The 20,456-nt window shown below is 37.1% G+C and overlaps 1 protein-coding gene across 3 annotated transcripts in view; it reads right to left on the bottom strand.

Annotated features, from left to right (window-relative positions):
• Positions 1 to 1,424: 1,424 nt before the first annotated feature.
• The window catches only part of LOC109110902 (caM kinase-like vesicle-associated protein), a 34,227-nt gene continuing 15,195 nt past the window's right edge, over positions 1,425 to 20,456 (bottom strand). Inside the window, exons 2-13 of one of the 3 annotated variants that reach the window (XM_042713043.1) lie at positions 16,525 to 16,549; positions 9,041 to 9,147; positions 8,699 to 8,830; positions 8,285 to 8,359; positions 7,311 to 7,449; positions 6,242 to 6,362; positions 6,078 to 6,153; positions 5,353 to 5,489; positions 5,152 to 5,230; positions 4,967 to 5,054; positions 4,741 to 4,749; positions 1,425 to 3,826 (exon numbers count right to left, since the gene is read on the bottom strand). In XM_042713043.1, the coding sequence (XP_042568977.1) occupies positions 2,501 to 3,826; positions 4,741 to 4,749; positions 4,967 to 5,054; positions 5,152 to 5,230; positions 5,353 to 5,489; positions 6,078 to 6,153; positions 6,242 to 6,362; positions 7,311 to 7,449; positions 8,285 to 8,359; positions 8,699 to 8,830; positions 9,041 to 9,147; positions 16,525 to 16,530 (2,295 nt within the window). In that variant the 5' untranslated portion in view covers positions 16,531 to 16,549 and the 3' untranslated portion in view covers positions 1,425 to 2,500. The remainder of the gene's footprint in view (positions 3,827 to 4,740; positions 4,750 to 4,966; positions 5,055 to 5,151; positions 5,231 to 5,352; positions 5,490 to 6,077; positions 6,154 to 6,241; positions 6,363 to 7,310; positions 7,450 to 8,284; positions 8,360 to 8,698; positions 8,831 to 9,040; positions 9,148 to 16,524; positions 16,550 to 20,456) is intronic. The other 2 variants (XM_042713041.1, XM_042713042.1) reach the window with 2 other exon arrangements.

The raw sequence follows: 20,456 nt of genomic DNA, 5'->3' as shown, positions 1-20,456 counted from the left end.
ACATTAATTGCGTTGATGGTCAAATGTTAATCGTTTCGAATAATGTTTTATAATAAACATAATTGGGTAATAATTGAAACCTTTAATAAAATACTTTGTCCAAATCAATAATTTTACCTTTGCTATCCCCCTACCCTGTTACAAAATAGACTCGCCCAAAGCTTGGGTTACGCTATGCGCTAAGGGAGATGTAGTTTTTATGCGTTGAAATGTGCTGCGTGTGTATATGTACAGTATATGTATATGTATATGTATATGCATATATGTAGGCCTATATTTCACTGCATTTCAACGACACACACAAAGATTTCTGGTTAAAATTCATATTAATGGGTAAGCAAAACTGTATGTTGTGTTTATTTTGAAATGTTAACAGTGTAAAAATCTGTCTGAATTGACTGGATCATTTGAAATGGTCGTGCAGTGAAAAATCTCAAATTGATAACATGAGTCTTTCGGCAAAGGTGCTGTACGTAGGATTGACACCGAGTGGTGTAACTAGGTATTGCAGTCCAAATTCAAAATATTGAAAGGGTTTTTTTTCCACCCGCCCCCTCCTCCTCAGACTTGACCCACACGCAGGCCCTGTCCCAAATGGAACCCTAAACCCTCGCGGTCTTCCTCTGAGTTCGCACTTTCGTGACGTAATGCCGCTTTGACTGTCGGGTAGAAGTCTGCTGGAGCTCGCCAGTGTCATATTTTTGTACTCTTTCCACCTCTGCTGCCCCTTTTGTCATTTTCAAAGCTTACACAGGGTTTTCAGGCCATTGAAATACTTTAGAGGAAGCTCAGATTTCAGGACGTTGACAATTCAGACAATAGACTGTGCAAACAAAAAGCAGGCATAGTGTATGTAAACACTAAGGTAAATGATATAATAAATGGGAAATCTGTTAAACAATGATTGAAGTAATGGAATAGAAGCAATAAGGAACTCCTCAAGTAAAAGACATTGTGTTGTATTAAAAAGTAGTTAAATGCAATCTGTAGCAGACAGTAATAATGCATTAAATAGGCATGTGTTGAATGTTGTGTTCACTAGAAGAAAAGATGAGCCACATCCCAGTATATATCTGTAATTGAAAGGAACATGACAAAGTGCTAAGAAGAGAGTGAACTAGTAGTCTGATGAACTGAAGATTTAAAAAAAATAAAATAAATCTTGTCAAAAGTGAAACCAAAACACTTATAATTATAATATCCCCATATGAAATATCCATGCTGAACTGGAAACATCCGTTACTTAGGATAGCAAACTTGATAGATGGAAAGTGTCTGTGTTAGCCTTTTCACAATGTATTTTAAGCAACTTTAGCATACTTGATGCTAGGTCATTTTAAGTTGTAATATTTACTTTAAGGTTAGTTATGCAACAAATTTCATTTTATACTGATCATGCCAAAAGAAAAAGCTATAAAACAAGATGGTTTGATCTGAATTTTATTGAAATGGTCATGTAGAGAGTGCAAAAAAATAAACTTGGAAGAATATTCACATCACCAAAATCTAGATAATAATAATGGTGGGGATGGGGGGTTGGAAGCCACAGTTACAGTTCACAGACATTTGCGAGGACTTTACATATAGACATTGGAGCTTACTTTAGGATATATTAGCAAAAGTACTATACAATGTAAAGATATATTAGTTTACATCATAAATTGAGAAAATAGAGTAAGAGAATGAGAATCAAATAGACACATGGAAACATACAACAGCAAATAAAAAAGGCCAGGAAAGAGAATATAGTTGTAAAGTACTGTAGTCTCAAAGTTATGATCTATTATCGCCCTCTGAGCATTATTATTCTCAATCAGTGAAAGACTGACATGTTTGGCAGAGAGTTATAGAAACTGCTGTACAATGCGAGAATATAGAAATAAGAGAGATGAATGAAATAGTCTTATTGGAAGTATTGAAGAAGGTAAATAATTGATGAGAGTACACAGATGCACTGCTTCAACTTCACTATCTCAGAGCAAAAATCCAAGATGAAGTGACAAAAATAATAACACCCTCCAAAGTCAGTACCTGGTGAAGAGCAAATGCGCAGTGGTTCTCCAAAACAGAGCAGGATGCCAACTTGTTTTAAGGGAACAAGTTTATTTAAAGGTGAATTTTTCAAGTTATATAAACTCTTGTATCCAAACTCTTCACAGACTCTACATTATAATTACTGTATGGAATTGTTATTTAGGAAACATAATAGTGTTTGCTATAATCTTGTAGTGTAGAGCAGAACCATTTACAACCATTTATAGTGGGATAACCATAACTGTTTTCTCTAATAAAACAAAATAGTGTTCCCTATTTTCAGTTTGCTCAGTTACTTTCCTCTTTACACATAAAAAAGCTTCTTATCCATCACATACAATCAGTAACAAGATCATTGTTCAGCCCTAAAAGGTATGCTGTACTCATGGATCCATAATCCATATCCCAAAGATTTTTTGTTACATCGCACACCTACTTTATTCTTGAGCACACCCTCTTAGCATATTTACAACCCTTTTCCTGATAAACTTCCCCTTGGTGATTGGCCAGACCGCTTTGTAGACTTCTGGCCATCACTGTTACCATCATTGGCAGTTGGATGGCTGTGACCCTGGATGTGACTGGGTGGGGAAGGTGGTGGGTACGAGGGAGGCGGGAGGGTCAGGTGTGGTAGAGAAGGCATTGCTGGGCGAGGTGTGGTGGGAAGGGGTGGTGGGGTCGAATGATGGTATGAGCGAGATCGGGGTGACGGGGAAGAGCTGGCACTCTTTGCTCTCGGAAGGGTCTCGGGATGGTCGCTGATCTGCTCCAGCAACGAAGGCATGTCCCCCTCGATCTTCTCTAACACGGCAGCCATTTGCTTCTCAATTTGTTCGATTACAGAATCCATTTGCCAATCCGCACTGGCTCCAATTCCGGGATCTAAACCAGCGTACTGTCCAACAGAGTAGGTTGGACAGTACGGGCTACCATACCCTGATGCACCATGGACCATCTCTTGCAGCTCCTGCTCAAATACCGTTTTATCATGGCCCGGACTTGAAGATCCCAATCCTTCATATGTACACTGGATGTTTTTCACAGACTGGCTACCCTTGTCCGCTTGTCCTTTCTTGAACTCTCTGCTCTTAGGATTGACCTCGCAAGTCGCCCCTACTTCCACTGGCTTCTCTGCAACTGCTTCTGGGAGCTGTGTTTGACACCAGCTATTTGCGCCCATATCATGGACTGTGTCTTTTTTGTCTTCTGATTTAAGAGGTGGTTCCTTTCCCACTGACCATGTACTGGTTTTGGCATCAGAACATGAGCCATGATCCATTGAGAGATTGGCAGCCATTTTTCGTCGATTTGGAGTATCAGGGAAAGGTGATTTCTTCTCGACATTGCCAACAGTTGTGGCCTCTGGCTCCTTGGGGACATTGTTCTCTCGGTTGTCTGAAGTCTTGATAGGCTGGCTGGGTGCTGCTTTCTGGCTCGCTCTTGTTGATGGTTTGTCCTTTCTTTCAGAAGTGCCTTCGGTAGGCTCTTTCTTGTTCGGCTCATTTGCTTGTACTTTTAAAGAGCTGTTTGATCTGGCAAGTGTCTCTGCTTCTTTCTCTTCTGCTTTTAGGTGTCTTGCTTTCTCTCCTTCTTGATTCTCCACAGGTCTGCTTTCGGCGGACACCTCATGGGACATGCTCACAGTAGAAATGCCGCCTGATTCTGTTTGTATCCCCTTACCATCTAATCCATCCGCTCTGACCCCTTCACCCTGGCCTTCAACTACCCCATCAGAAGATCCCATTTCAGAGGCTCGGAGACGCTGCATGAATGTGGTGACGCGAATTGCTTTCTGAAAGTGAAATGAAGAAAAACACTTAGTACCCAGTCAATTATAAAGTAACATGAGGTCTTCTTTGCTATGGAGGTGAAATGCATTGTTAACAGCATGGCAGTCTGTGGTAGAAGTTCTCCATCTCTATCGCTTTCATGAGACAAACACATTGGAGATGGGCATTTAAGTAATTTCGTCACATTTTTTTCCCCAGCATATCAAAACAACATTTGTTAAACAGCTACAAATTACAGCCGAAAATTACACCAGAACCCAACAATGAAATTAAAATAAGAGCCATTTTTGGCTCATTTGTGTTTGTTACTGGCTGCTGACCTGAATGAAATGTTTTTGATATGTATGTGTCATCGACAAAAGCATGATGTGAATAAATGAATCAGGTTCACGTTAAGTCATCTGAGGGCAAATCACTTTGCCTTCTCTCTCTCTCTCTCTCTCTCTCTTCATAAGGACCACTTTGGTCCTTTCTGGCACACACACAAACACAGGGACAACCTTTCATACACATACATGTGACACTACAATGAATATTCAATCTGGAGATTTGTCTGAGTGAATGAAGGACTAACTGGAATTTAAACTGGAATATTGAGGACACTGTGAGTAAAAGCCAGACGGCATATGACTGAATGCGCATGGGACCAGCTGGGCAGTGATAAATTTGTTAGTTACTGGTGTGCAGATACAGGGAGGCTTAAGTACAGTGAGAGTCTTTCCAACAATCAGACTTGAACTACATATTTCCTGAATGATCTCTGCTTGAAGAATCAGGGCAGGCCATGAGACACAGTAGCCATGTATTATCGTACACTAGGTATGATGCCAAAGGAAATATGATTGCCCAAGTCAAAGATTGTTATACAGAGAAAAGAATCTCTGCCTCTAGGCTGCCCCGCTAATATCAACAGTACCTTCAATTCCTGGGTATCACATGCAAGGAAAAAGCAAACATTAATATAATAATCATCAGAATCTTTATTAAACAACAGCTTTATTTGGCATTACCATCTTTACAGTTACTGTCCTTATCCATTATCCTATTATTTACTGTGCCGTTTTCTAGAAGAGTGATTAATACAATCATTAGAAGCACTTGGCAAGTTGTACATGACTTCTGTGTGTGTAGATTCCTCTTACCCTCCACTTGGCCTTAGCAAAGTTTTTCTCAAATTGAGCACAGACTCCTTCCTTCAGATTCTTTTCCAAAGCCCCATTTCCAGCGATCCTGGCCAAAAAAAAAAAACAAAAAAAACATTAAGTTGACGTTTTCTCTGAAAAAAGCAACTGTGTGTTTGAGTTTGTTTATTTGGATATAGCTTTACCATCCATGCGAAAGTGCATCTTGTGCAGTAATTCTCAGCATTGGGTCAACTTCCATAAGTCTGCAGACGAGCTCTTTTGCTGCATGACATTAAAGAGAAGGAGACTGAAGGTTTAAAGCATTAAATACTTTAAAAAAAAGGCATTTTAATTATTACTAGTTTTGATGAGATCAGGAACTTATCAGATCCTGATATTAGTACCAGCAGGGGAAATTTCATCCCAGTATGGTGAATCAAATTCAAATTCTCCAGCAACAATGCGGCAGAAGATTATCCGGTTGTGCATATCAGTGTTCTCCTCCTCAGTTTCATCATAGAACGGAGGGTTTCCAGACAACCTACAAATGAGATTTGTATGATTTGTATTATGTACAGTGACCAAGAGAGATAAACAGGCTGCAAAATGAAAAAACACATGCAAATAGAAAAAACACCAACAAATTAAGAAAACATCTTCATCAGTTTGACAATACATGTGCTGCAAATACTCACAACACAACCAAATACAGAAACGCGCTGTAAATAAGCAGACCACAATGGAATGTTTAAAGGAACCGCAACAAGTGACGAACCTGGCTGGGACATGTTTATCAATGTCTGCTCAGAAAGGTGAGATTTTTGATCCTGATCATACGAGTCTTTAGCTTTTTTTAAATTATTAGCCTAAATAAGCCGACAAAACACACAATCACAGTCTGTGAAAACTTATGTAAGCCGGCTGGATAATTTTCACAACTTCCCCTACAAAAATGTACCATAGTTTTAATATATATATATATATATAAATTGATGACAAACCAATCCCCTACAAAAATTATATATATATATATATATATATATATATATATATATATATAGTTTTATATATATATAAATTGATGACAAACCAATTGTGTCTCAACAGAGTGTATTCAAAACCAACTTACAGTATGTACACAATGACCCCCACTGCCCAACAATCGACTGGTCTTCCATAGCGATGACGAGCCACCACTTCAGGAGCTGATAGGAAATATGAGAAACAGTTGTGAAGGTTAGTGCTTCACATACAAGTATAGGTAAATAAAGCGATCATGTGATAAATAAATACCTAGGTACTCGGGTGTCCCACAGGGCTCAGTGATTGAGCCGTTCTCAAATCTGGACAGGTAGAAATCTCGCAACACGACTTTGTTGTGGTTGCTCTCTCTATAGTACATCAAGTTCTCCAGCTGAAATGACAGAATAAAAGGCACAGGATAAAAAACGAAACAAACAAACAAAAATCAATACTTTATAGGAAGAAAAACATGGCATTAGGCCAAAGTATGACTGAATAAGAGGTCGCTGTGTGCCAAATAATGTTGATATTCGTCTTTCAGCTGGCCAATAGAGACCAGACAGGACACACCCTTCACCCTCTCAATGTGAAGAATGAGTTTTGTCTTTAAAAGATAAATCTGTTGACCTGCTACGTATAATATATGAATCTGAGTCTGTGATATTTCAAGCACAAGCCTTAAAAAGAAATGCATCAATGCTATATCTAAAAAAAAAAAAAAAACAACAACCAGGAGGCAATACAGAATTATGCATTACTTACAAGAATGAGCTTTGAGCAAATGAGATACACATATACATGTAACAGAGAATGTCTGATGCTAATATTGTGCACAGCGTGTTGCTGCCTTGCACTAGAGGGCACTACAAACACATGTTGTCTCATGACAAACAGCATCATAACCTAAATGGCTTTAGTATGAAGCATTAGAACCACGGGAGGTGGCAATACTGTTTATTACTTTCATATTTGTTTTGAACATTTATGACACCCACAGGGAGCATCTGCAATATTACGGATGTACAGTGTTATGAGTCAAAGAGGACTAGGCGTTTGATTAATATAGCTGATTATCTTTTAATACCCAGCACACATATACGCAATAACATGTGTTAACACCGAGTTACAGCCTTACAATCACACATTCAGACTGTTTATTAAAGTATAAAAATGAAGCAAACATACAAGGTATCATTACAAATGTCATACATCAGCCCAGTTGCATTCTACTTAATGCATATGTTGTTGCACTCCATTATTGAATTATACACAATGCATATGGACTGCACATACGTACTTTTCATTGATGAATAATGTCATATTATGATTGCAAACCCACCTTTAAGTTCCTGTGGACTATGTTGAGGGAGTGAAGGTATGCCACTGCTTCTAAGACCTGACGGATCACATTGGCGGCATCTCTCTCTGTGTAGTTCCCCTGGTCTAAGATCCAATCAAACACATCTCCACCTGTGGCTCTGTGGAAGAAAAAAAAGGCAAAAAAAAGAGAAAACAGGATGTTCTACATTTTACATTTTAAATCAAATTTAAAACTACTTCTAAGTCATAAATTTAATTCTGGATCAGAACATTTTTGCTAATACCTAAAGTAGTGCACTTTTTTTTGTGATCAACTTTTATAGTAGTGCACAAATTTGAAACAATAAAATCTTAGAATGTCTTCTCAAACTCTTATGATTTCAAATAAAATACCTCACACTCAAACTGTTATGATTTCAACAAAATATTATGTTTACTTTGGGGGCATTTTTTTTAAATGATAACAGTTTGAGAAAATATTAAAAATTTTACAATCTGACATTTATTCATAACTTTAGTTACTAGCAAAATAAATTTTTATTTATATTTAATATATCTATATATTTTATATATTTATATTCAATATAATATTTGAATGCAATTCTTCATCTGACTTCATGTGCATCTAATTTAATGCAACTTTACAAACCTTTGCCACATTCATTTGCAGAATACTAGATTTGCAACCAGCATCATGCAAGTTAAATATAATATGATCTTTAAATGGAAATGATAAATTACTAAATATCCAGAAACTATATTTTCTATCATAGTAACTCATTACTGCAATCTTAATAGCTGTAATAGCATGTCAATGTCATTCATGCAAAAGCAGATGACAGGGTTTTAATAGATCTTAGTTCTGGCTAGATGTGGATATGAAGAAGTGCATTTTCTAGAGTGATGTTCTGATGTAAAGAGATTGTCCTTGGCCTACTGAATGACACTGGGAAGGGAACATGACTGATCACGGCAAACGGAGGTCAGACTCACAGCTCTTGTATGATGAAGAACTCTTTCCTGGTCTCGAATGCATCAATCAGCTGCAGGATGTTTGGGTGTTTGACCCTGGAATGAACACATCACGGCAAAAAGCTGAATAGTTTCTTTATCTCACATTAAATAGAGAAAAGTATTTCAAAAAGAGTGAGAAAGGACAGAAATAATTACACCAACGGTGATACATACAACATCTCTTACCCTCTCCATCCTTAAAGGTGTAGCTCACCCTGCTACATTTTCAATTTAGTGCTCCAGAGTTTAAAGAGAATTTGAGGTTTGAAATGACACTAGGGCAGAATTTTGATTTCTGGGTGAACTATCCCTTTAAATTTTCTCTTTGTCCTCTCAGATCAGCACTCTCACTAAACCCTACATCATCTGTTGATTTTTTGAGTCACCACGTACATTTTCAAGATCATGATCTCGTTCTTGGCTGCCTTCCGCACTTTCCTGCCATCCTTCTTGAGGAATTTCTTGCACACATAGACCTTGTCCGTCTGTCGTTCCTTTACCAGGCACAGCTCGCAAAATTCTTTTCTGCAAAGAGAAATTATTCTGAATGCTGCATTTTATGCTGCAAAAAATACCCCTTATGGTTGTAAATCGGATGTTTTAATAAGCACACTGTTGTGACAAACACTTATGCATTGGGAGAAATGCATCTTGAATCATAGTTTAATGAGATCATGTCTATAATTGATAGATTGGCTTTTTTAAGGCTTTAATGGCAGATCTATGCACACTTACGCCTTGAGGACCTGTCCAATCTCATATTTGTCAGTGACGTCTGACAGGCTGTTGTATGACCGCCCATCTCGCAGAGCAAGGCACCCAAATGGCATGACAGCATCCACCTGTCCAGAGGAGAACAAGCGTACACATATACATACAGCTATCAATCTCAATAAAACTAATGTCATTCACTCTAGAGGAGCATGTGTCTTCACAAACTAGCCTCACTAAGACAGGTCCCACACAGAAATTGTGAAATCCTATTTAATGCTGTTTCAACATGACTGAAAAGTTTTTTTTTTTTTTTTTTTTGTTAAAAGAGTTGGGGGGGGGGGGGGTGCACCATTAACCCAAAATGAATGGAAAATAAATGTAATATTATATTTAATCGACTTCCGTAAAAACATTTCTGAGGGCTAAAAACATATCATAATTCTTTGTTGAAAGAAAAAAGAGTTCCTAAGACTTTCCAAATCTATTTTGTACCCTTCCAGTAAGTGTCCTATAATCAGTGGGTCTTATTCATAAGCAGAATGAATTTCTGTGTAATGGAATGGATTGTTTCACAATAATGTTTTACACAGAAATTGTTCTGCACATGTTGGATGAATAATGTCCAATAGTTCCAGTTAATTTTCCAAAAATATAGATTTTTTTTTTTTTAATTTGGGACATCTGAATATAGCATACAGTGCTGATTTGTGTGATTCATTATGTTCTAGCAATAAGCATAAATAAACAAGTGATTTAATAAACAAAAATCGATAATGTATTAGGGTTGTAAGTGCACAGTGCAGATTTTGCCTACATTAAGTTGTCTCTCACTAGTGGCTAGCTAGTTTGGGACCAAATTTTAGTTTTGTTAGTTAATAATAAACTTATATTTCCCATATTTGCATAATAATAAACAGCATGCTTTTGTCCCTATTAAAAATGCAACATCACATAAAATTGTCAAATACACACACACACACACACACACACACACACACACACCTTGCATATTAGATAGACAGATAGATAGATAGATAGATAGATAGATAGATAGATAGATAGTTGGTTGGATGGTTGGTTGGTTGGTTGGATAGTAAGAAATAAGAGTTTGCACTCCAAAGAACCCAATTTTGCTTTAATTGCTAAAAGAAACTGAAATCTCTCTTTGTGTTACATTCTAAAGAATTTTCTGATGTATTACACAATGACAAGATCAGAAATATAATGCTCAAGTGAAAATAATTCAACAGATGGTTGAGAGAAAAAGAAGACCTTTAGGACTGATGGTATCAGTGAGGAAGAGCGTGAAGAGAGTGACAGCATCTTTATCAGAAGAGAGAGCTGGTCTGTTAGCTGTGTAATCCAGCTCCGGCTCCTGCCCCTAATCCCTAATCCCTCACATGGATCCATGCAAGGGAGGGGATGGCATACAGTAGGAGAGGTCGGGAACAAGTGAAATATTACATAACCGGAACACTATGTAGGACTATGCTGATTTCACACTGAATATCCGATATGAAGCAATGAACTGGAATATTGTTTTGTCTGCTTAGAAAAGGCAGTGAAGAAATTAAAACCATCGAGGCACTTCCAGGCTTGTGCTTGACAGCTGTTCACCCTACAGCAAAGTCAACATGGCATTTTTACTCGTACTTCTGAGATATCATGTTTGTTATATTTGCATAGCTATTTCTGTTACCTGCCTTCTGGTACCACACAAACAACTCAGTAACAGTCAGTTAAAATGAAATTGTGCCGTGATGATTTGTATGTGACAGGCCTGTTAGAACATTTCCACATTTCAATAAATAAAATATGACACCCAAAAAACATGTTACAAGAGCGCACTACTAGTCATAGGGCTTCTGTTTAAATTAAGGTGTTGTCAAGATGAGAACATTGTTGTGGTGTTGTAGCTAAATTTTGACTTGATAATATTTCATATGCAGGTCGCAACAATAACAAAAACATGCTCACCCATTAATAGAATATAAGAAACTACAATGGACAGATTTTTTTAGAAAGCAAATGAAAAGTAGGCATATTTTCAAGACCGACTCATTTCCCGAGTCGTCTGGTTTCGGGTTCACTTGACCCCAGTCAGATACATTTCCCAAGGGTCCTTTACATAAAATGTCTTCTTGTGTTCAAATTTAACTAAGTGGGGCACAACAGAATGAAACGGAACTCCCGGCTCTCCAGACGTGTTTCAAAATGTTAAACTATTTTTAACTTGACATGCTAACTTAAAAATGTAACACTCATGTCAGAACTGTGGCACAGAAGGTAGTGCGTTGCTTCTGAAATATGAAAGGCCTGAAGAGCTTGTGGGGTTTGAGTTTGGCCCAGACCAAATCCCACTCTCTTTCCTCCTCTTTCTTTCTGTACATGGCACAATTTTCTCAAAATGCAGTGGCCACTTTTGCAAGAGGGTTTTATTACGTACAGTAGCAGCAAGATACAATTTTATAATAATAAATAAATAAATATTTATTTACAAAAATAAATTACAGTTTTAAATAAATAAATTATAAATGTTTAAATAATTCTATACCAAATATTTATTTATAATAAATACTTTAAGAATAATAAAAAAAATTAAATTATATATAGATAGATATTAAAATTTAAGTATTTTAATAAATACATTTTTAGGCCTACACTATGTAACATTTTTAACAAAATAAAGAGAAAGTACATCATAAAACCATCTTCCAAAGCATGTTTTTGCCTTACCCTAAATCACAATGGCAAGCCAATAATAATTAATATTTTAGAGCTGGCAGGACAGAAACCGAATGATTTTGAATTTTATGATTTTCACTAAAATTTGATGGCCTACAGTATATTTTGCTGTATGAATATTTGAATATGCAATACACCAAAATAAAGATGCATCTACTTTTAAAGCAGTAGTTTTATTCTAGCTTAAAGCATTCTTTATTAACACTTGAATATAGGTAGGTTTCATAAAAAATTCTAATTTTGAGCAAAAAGGTGAGAAAATCAAATTTTTTATCAAAAACTACATTTTTGAATAAGTAGTTTTAATCGCTTCCATCAACACCTCCAAAGCTTGCACAGACATATACCCCTTCCTGGATCAACTTTTTACACCATAACATAATGCAGTTTTCATTTATATGCTGTCTATTGCTGATGATCGCATTATTTATCATATGCATCTATTGACATAAGAGATTGCTTGTTTTTCCATCCTGTTCACCTGTGTTTTTTGTTCGGGAGGTTTTGTACTCGTTCAGAAGATGTGTAATAGCGCCCCCGAGTGCGTTGTGGTTGTGTATAGAAGTGAAATAAAGGATAGTCATTGGCGGGGAAAGAGTTAATAAGACCTTTTTTACATATCCGTCTTTTATTAAATGGAAGAGTTTTGATGTTGTTAGTGACTGATAAGGCGATCATCTGTAACTAGCGGTGCGTCTTAAACCATCAGATTCATCCACAAAGAATAGCAATGCCGAAACTCATGAACTAACCAAAACAATGTTCCTCAGCAAGTGTTTTGTATTTCTATGCCTCAACCACAAGAGGGCCAAAAAATGCACTGTAGCTTTAAATATTTTTTAAATGAAAAAACAAAATTAAATAAATAAGACTAGTCATTGGGGGATGACTATCTGACAACTGTGGCCCATCTGTACCGCAGAGGAAGTTATACGTTTTGAGCCAGAGCTGCTACTTCCATCCTACAGGCACATTTTAACACTCTTTCCGTATGGCATGAATGTGCTGAAAAGATATGTTCACAACGAGCAACGTGGATTCCCTCCGGAGATGGATGCAAATACAGGAGGTGACATGCTTACATTAGGGTAGTGATGCGCATGTTTTGATGGGAACCTTGCACTGGAACGATGGATCACATCTGACAGCTCTCGCTCATTATTTGCACTCAACAAGTGCATCTGCCCTGTGTTACAAGACTCAGGTGCACCATAAACACATACTGAATCGCACATCCTTCTCTCTGCGGTGTGGAAAAATTCTATCTTGTAGGGAAACTTGTTAATGTTCCTTTATGAGAAGCGGTGGGATGTAGGATTACTCTGTTTGAGAGCCTGTGATTTCTCAGCTCAGTCCTGGCAAAAATGTATGTCGTTTTAATTGGGGTCCATGCATATTCATAATGGCTATTTTTGCACACGCCCACGCCTTACATACACACACCCATCTTTGGGTCCAAAATTAGCATTCGAACATTCTCACAGAAGGCAACGGGTCCACTGGAGACAGAGTTCAAGAAAGATACGAAGACAAAGACGAGGCAGTGACAAAAGGCTCCAGGGGTGCCTTCTAAAAGACGAGCTTGCAACAGATGCCTCCCTCCATCATTAAAAACCATAAGACCCTGAACCATCAGCCTTCCCCAAGACGCTTCTCTGTAAAGCTTCGCTCTTCTTTCTCCTGTCTGTATTGCTCTTATTAAAGCAATGAATCTTCATCTCCAGAGACACACACATTAAACACCAGATCCAATCCCACAGGATGGATGAGAGGAGCTGTGCTGTTCTCCAAACACATCTGAACCCAAACCCCCTCCCACACACACAAGCAAGCACACACACCTCCTCACAATCCAGCACAGCAACAAGTTCAAAAGTCACAGCATGGAGCGTAGAAGTTTGATGTCCTCCCTTCTTCTCCTTGCTTAATCTGGTGCTAAATTACAGCATGCAGTCCCATGTTCATGTCCACCTCTCACAGACAAACACTATAATCATTATCATCCTGCTGGGTTTATTATGCATTTGGTGTTCTGAAACAGAATTTTGGCACCGCTAGGCGCAATATTTGGCAGAGCCTCGGCTCAAGCCTCAGATGAAGTGAAAATATTGAGAAAAGACTCATCCGAATTAGTAAAGCAATTATTCTGCCTTCAGTTCAGCTTTTTTGTTACAATTATATGTCATCTTGGGGTCTATTTTCACATGGAATCAACAACTGTATTACAGAGTGCTGTAAGGGAAATGTAAACAGTACACTTGTGACAGATCAGAAGTAGTGTTTTTTCTTCCATACTTTTACATACAACCAAATGAAACTAATTATTGAAAAGGAAAAAAAAAATGTAGGATGGGTCCATGTACTTTTGCGTCCATCCGTTTTTAGTTTTTTAACCATGATGGAAAAAACAAAAAAAGAATGGTTATTGTATTTTTAAATGCTATCCTGAAAATCGAAATTAGAACCGTATACCCAAAATGCTGCCTGAAAAAGTAAAATATTGACTTCTTTTCAGATTTTTGCTAATTAATTTTTGCACTTTTAATAAACATTTGAAAAATGCACAAATTAATGTAGAAAAAAATTATTTTAACAAGTTTTCTTTGGCCAAATTTAGTGATGCTTCTCCTGCATGTTCAGTTGAGAACTAGAGCCGTCTTTGGAACAATGCAGAGACTTAATACAAATAAAAATTTTAAAATAGACATTGCAGAATCCTGGGAAATCTATCATCATGAAATTATATATTGGAATATAATTTTGTCATAACTGTGTGTGCTATATGGAAACGTTATTGGAGAAGACCATGCATGGTCGCTCGTACGTACAGTAGGCTACATTGCGTTACAGCGCTACACACGGTTTAATGTATGGGGTAAATATATATATAGGCTAATTTAGAAATATATAATCCAGATACAGGCAGGCCCTGTTCCTGAATCAAATCACTGAGGGTGCTTCTGAAATCAGTGAGGGTGCTCTAGCCTTATACATTTTGACATATTTTTGCCCTGTTCACTGATAGTGGCATCCACATAATGCCGCGTTTATAGGCTATACCGGGCTGTAGACTCATTCTTTCCCACTGGTCGCTCTTTTGCGACTTTCTCAGTTGGTCGCACTAGCACATCATTTGGCTTTTTTTTTTTTTTTTTGCTACAACATCGCAATCTCACAAAAATCCGTTATAATCAATGAGGCTCGACCATAGAAGAGGTTTAGAGAGACCAAATCTTAGAACTGCTTCAAATAATCATTTGAGAATCGTTGGAAAATGAGGTGATATTAAATGCATATTTTGAGAAAACGAAAGGGTTGTTTGACCTTGCATGCATGTAAACCTATTGTAGGAGACTCCCAAAACAATACTAGGAACCTTAGAAATAATAGGGGGCATAATAGGGGCACTTTAAGATCATAAAAATATCGAAACTAAAACTTTTGGTAGCCAAATCAGAATAACTCATTCAAAAATGCAAATTAATTTAATCCAAACTGAATCAAATGATTCCCTCAAAATATCTGACTAAAAAAAAAGTAGCTCACGAATTGGACATCACAACTTCTCTCATGAGCATGGCTAAGAGAACTAGGGTGGATTTTTGTTGGTGAAGTTTTAACTAGGGTGGATTTTTGTTGGTGAAGTTTTAAATTTCAGTCTGTTCCTCACACAAAATCATCATATGACTTCAGAAAACTTGGAATATAGTTCATGAGTCATACAGATGACTTTTATGATACCTTTACTGGCTTTTTTTAGTCCTTTCGAAGCTTGAAACTCTAGCTCTGTAGTTGCATGAAAAAGAGTAAGTGACCAGAACATTCTTCAAAATGTTATTCTTCTACTGCTAAAACATACATAACTTCTCTGGTTTGCCTGATATCAAAATGAACTTGTCCCAAGTTTTACTTTTTAGACTTGTTTCTGCTTTATCAACATGCAGAAACACACTGACCTCTTTTGGCCTGACCACTTGTTAACAGATCACCTGAGACAGATGTTAATACCAAGTGTAAACACAGCCTTGGATTCATTTTTAAGTTACCCATCCATGACTTGGACCGACTCCAAAATCAATAGCATGTCCGACTTCACTAGTGAATTCTTGGAATGGACTTTGGCATGAATGTAAATGGGGCAGTGTTAACCCCACCCAGGCTGAGTGAGTCCAGCTGGGCTGCTGCTTGGAGCAGCTGGATGCTCCACAGATCAGTGGAGGGAGGAGGGAAGGGCTCTTATTCATACACAAGATGCTCATCCAAACTGTCTGCTCCTCAGGAGGGAGCCTCAGAAATCTGGAGCTGAAGTAAAAAGACAGCTTCCGTACAGGAAGGGCAGCGTAGGCCTGGATTAAATCAATCTGTTACCCTTCAGGTGGAATGCTTTGAATTTACCAGGACTGATGCCAAAGACATGGATGTAGATTTTGCCCATTTCTGTAGGTTGTACATGATTATGTACATGACCAGAATGAGTTCCATATCCCTGAGCTTAAGTGGACATAGGTTAATACACAGGGAACACAAAAAGGAAGGAGAATAGATTGAAAAGAACTGGGAAAATGCACCATTTGTGACACACAAATGTTTAGCAGGGGTGTTTTCTATGAAGGAGGAGATTTCAATGAGAAAATAATCAACAGTACAGTAGAGGAAGATAAGGACAGAAAGCATGGTCACGAAACTTTGACTGGCTGATAACACTGTCAAAAACAGGGATATTTCACCCAAAGATGTACAATTTGTTTTCATTTACTCACTCTCATTTTGTTCCAAACCTGATGTCTGTGGGGAAAAAAAGAAGATAATTTGAGAAATGGTTCAACTGTCCATAAAATGAAAGTCAATGGTGTAATAAATAAAATAAAAATAAAACACTAGTTTGCACTAGATTTCATTGACTAAAGACATTTTTCTAAATATTGTGTTTTGCTTTCCAAAGGAGAAGAGTCATAGACTTAGAACAACATGACAACATAATTTACATTTTTAATGATACTTCATTGTGATTTGGTTTTGATATTTTTATTTTTTATAATGAATTTGGCATGCGTAAGGACTATTCAAGATATAAATTTTACTTGTACATTTGTCCCTGGGAATCAAATCCACCTTGGAATTGTTATAACCATGTTTTACTATTCAAAGCTACAGGGACATACTATTTTTTATTTTTTTTTAATAATTAATATGCATATAGAAAAATATTGCTTACAAAAAAAAAAAAAAAAAAGATGTTCCATATGTCTTTAAAGTGAAAACTGCATTACGGAGCTAGAAAAAAAAAACCTCTACCACATGCCACTGACATGTTTGTCATATTCAAGTGGAAAGGGAAAGAAATCTAAAATGAAAATTCTAAATGTACTGTAAAAATCAGTTTAATGATTCATGAGAAATGTTAAAGTATCCATAATGGTATTTTGAGACTCGTGTAGGCAGAGGAGAGGAACTCATTGTGTTAAAATACCACAGGTACAACAAGACTGTGGGAGGACATATTTTATTCATTAGAAAGACAGAAACCATCAAAGCTTTCATTCGTCTTCCTGTCTGAGTCTTCACTCAGCTCCTATTGTCTTTAATATTAAGTGGAATCGTTACTTATTATGACACAAATTGATTTCATTGTGGTTTTGCCACAATATAATGAGGGACTCCTGCTGCTCGCTGTATTCTCTAATACCTCTGAGAAGCCAATGCAAATGTTGGATTTCCTTTTTTAAGCCGTTTGCCTGCTCGCTGCATGAGCGAACCCTCTGCCCAATTATAATCAGCGATCTCCACATAGTTCATAGTTCCCTCATCACTTTACTGTCTGCAAGCAACAACAGAGCAGAAAAGAATTTACACCCGCCTTTTTAGGGTACAACATAAATTTACAACATCAGTCTACAGGAGGAACGCTGGGTGTTTTTTTTTTTTTTTTTTTTGTCAGAATTATGGACATATTATAAAACCAAGCTCCAGAACAAGCACAAATGAAGCCTTGTAAATGGATTTCTATGAAATGATGCTCATACCACTTGCTTAGCAGCAGAAACCCAGAGCTGCAAATAGGTCCCACTTCTTTGCAACAAAAAACTTTTTTAAGTTACATTAATAAACCTATTAGCGAAAATCAAATATAACCGAAGACATTTAAAGCTAGAAGACGAGCTTGTCGCCTGCCTGGTACAGCAGGAGATGCGACTATTTCTCCGGTTTGCTGTATAACGAGTTTTTAAAGCATGCTGGCAGCTGCGGTTAAAAGGGCTCTTCATGAGACCCTTCTTTTGGCAATTCTGCTGCTTTTTTAACACAGATGCCTGTGTCCTAGCAGAATCTAAATGAGGTCCCTGGGGTCTTGCACAGCCGGGGCCACATACAAGACATCCGCATCATTACCTTTCTCTGTTTCCCTACAGGCTGTTCTTCAGCTATAGATACTTTATATCTCCCAATGGGAAGACAGTGGAGCTAAAACAGGAGCTGGTGTGTATAACCTTTGGTCAATAGACACCTGCGGATAAAAGCGGCAATTGACTGAAGCAAAAATCAATTTTGTATCTCAGTCCAAAACTGAGATACAAACACGGGAAGGATAGAAGAAGAATAAAACATTCTCATTCTGGATTGGCAGATTTACATTCGATGAATTGAGAAAAAATGGGTTGTGATAGAGAGTTAGGAGGAATATGCATTCACTTACTATTGTTTATGAATTATGCATTAGCATTGAGTGGATTAGCGCTGAAAGGCAGCGCGGTAACTCACGCTTAAATGCCATAATGAGAAAAAGATGCACTTGCTTACTAACTGTGATTTTAATTCAGCTTTATGCACAAACCTTTGGGTTGCTCAGTGTTTTGGTCTGAGATGTGCTTACTCAAGTGAACACACACAAAACACGCCCCTACACACATACACACACTTTCAGGCACAGACAGACACAAGGTCACTGATGGTTTTAAATTCTAATGATTATGTTAGCAATAGGGGGATTTGTGCAACCCAGAAATTAAAACCACCCACATATCCAAATTTTCAGCATGATGAGAGTAATAATGGGGTCAGACCGTACATTTTAAATTTTTATTATTTTTTCCCCTTAGGTTCACAATGTTAGGTATTTTGACATTTCATTTTGTCCCACACTTTTGTCCCAAGCAATAAGCTGTTCCTAGTAATGCACTTTGTAAAGTCTAAGAAAATCACACAGCACCTAGTCTCGCATAGCCATATCTTCAGACTGAAGGTCTGGAATTCATAGCAGCTTTCATTGGCCAAGGCCCACCCATCAGGCCGATTGACCGACATTTCAAACAACCAATAACAGTTCGTTTCGTTCAGCGTCACGTTTCGAGGTGTGGAAATGTCCCCACAATAACAGACCGGTGTGTAAAACTCTCTGACATATTTTAAAGATTCTATCCCGCAAACTTTAAATATTTCACTTTTGAAAATCCAGTGTTTAGTTGATCCTGATAAGCGCTCGTCATCACAGATGTAAACACGGCAGCTTTCTTTTTTCGTGAGGGGGTTTGGGGCCACTATCTTTGTTTCCATGTGGAGCATTAAAGAACGCAACGCACACGTCTCGTGGCAATCCTGTATAATTCAACCAATCCGATGACGACTTCAACACTCCTGAAGTGTTTCCAGTTTTGTGTCCCATATGCATCAGACGTTTAGCCAACGGTCCGTGAGCGTGACATCTGAGGCTGAGACTACACAGCACCTGACTAAATGTTAATGGCTGACAACAAAACTTTGGCCTCTCTATCGCCCTCTGTGGCTTAAACATGAATTGTCAAACACTTGTGAAGTTGTGTTTTTTGGCAGTTGTGTTCGACATTTTATTAGTTCATGTGAATCTGTCGTTCTTCACCACTGACATTAAGAAGAAAGTCCTACAAGGCATATTTCTGAAAGAATATTTAATTTGAGCAAGTAACATATCTGCCATTATAATAGCCTGGATATTTTTACTTTACTTGCAAACATGACATAAACAAGCAAGGACAAATGATGTTATCTAACCTGATTACTTGAAAATGTAGCTAAACCAATATTGCAAGCTTATCGTATGAATTAGGGTAAGACAAGAACACAGATTTAAAGACGGATTTAAAAAAAAATAAGCATCAATATGGAAATTGTTAAATTCATAGTGCATTCTAAAAGTATTACAAATATATATTTTTCTGTAATTGAAAAAATAGAATCTAAATATTAGATGAAAAACCTAAACTTAAATTTAAACTAAATAATTGCAAATGTTGTTTTGGCAGCTAAATGAAATAAATTGTTATGTTAAATAAAAAGTTGAAGCATTAAAATTATATAAAAAACTTAAACTGAAATAAAAATAAACTAAAAGTAATAGAAATATTAAATTTTTTTTTGGAAGTTAAATTGAAAAAAAAAAAACTTGGTACATTCAAAATATGAATAAATACTATAACACTGTTTCTAAACTGAAAAACTAACTGAAAAAACAATCCAAAAAAAATTCTGTGATATTTGACAGCCTGCCACGCTGTTGACAGTGCTTAAACTGTTTTTACCCAAAATATTCATTTTAATGGGTCTTTTTTTTTTTTTTTTTTTTTGCATCTATGTAAATGCTCATTTCAAATGTGACATGAGTAACAATGCTTACTTGTGGGTTGTGGGTTTGCTGTCAGGCCCAATATAGTTGTTTTAGTCA

The sequence above is a fragment of the Cyprinus carpio genome, chromosome A23 (genome assembly GCF_018340385.1).
Source record: "Cyprinus carpio isolate SPL01 chromosome A23, ASM1834038v1, whole genome shotgun sequence".
Classification (NCBI taxonomy): domain Eukaryota; kingdom Metazoa; phylum Chordata; class Actinopteri; order Cypriniformes; family Cyprinidae; genus Cyprinus; species Cyprinus carpio.
The sequence above is the reverse complement of the archived record's forward strand: the minus strand, read 5'-3'. Positions and strand labels throughout refer to the sequence as shown.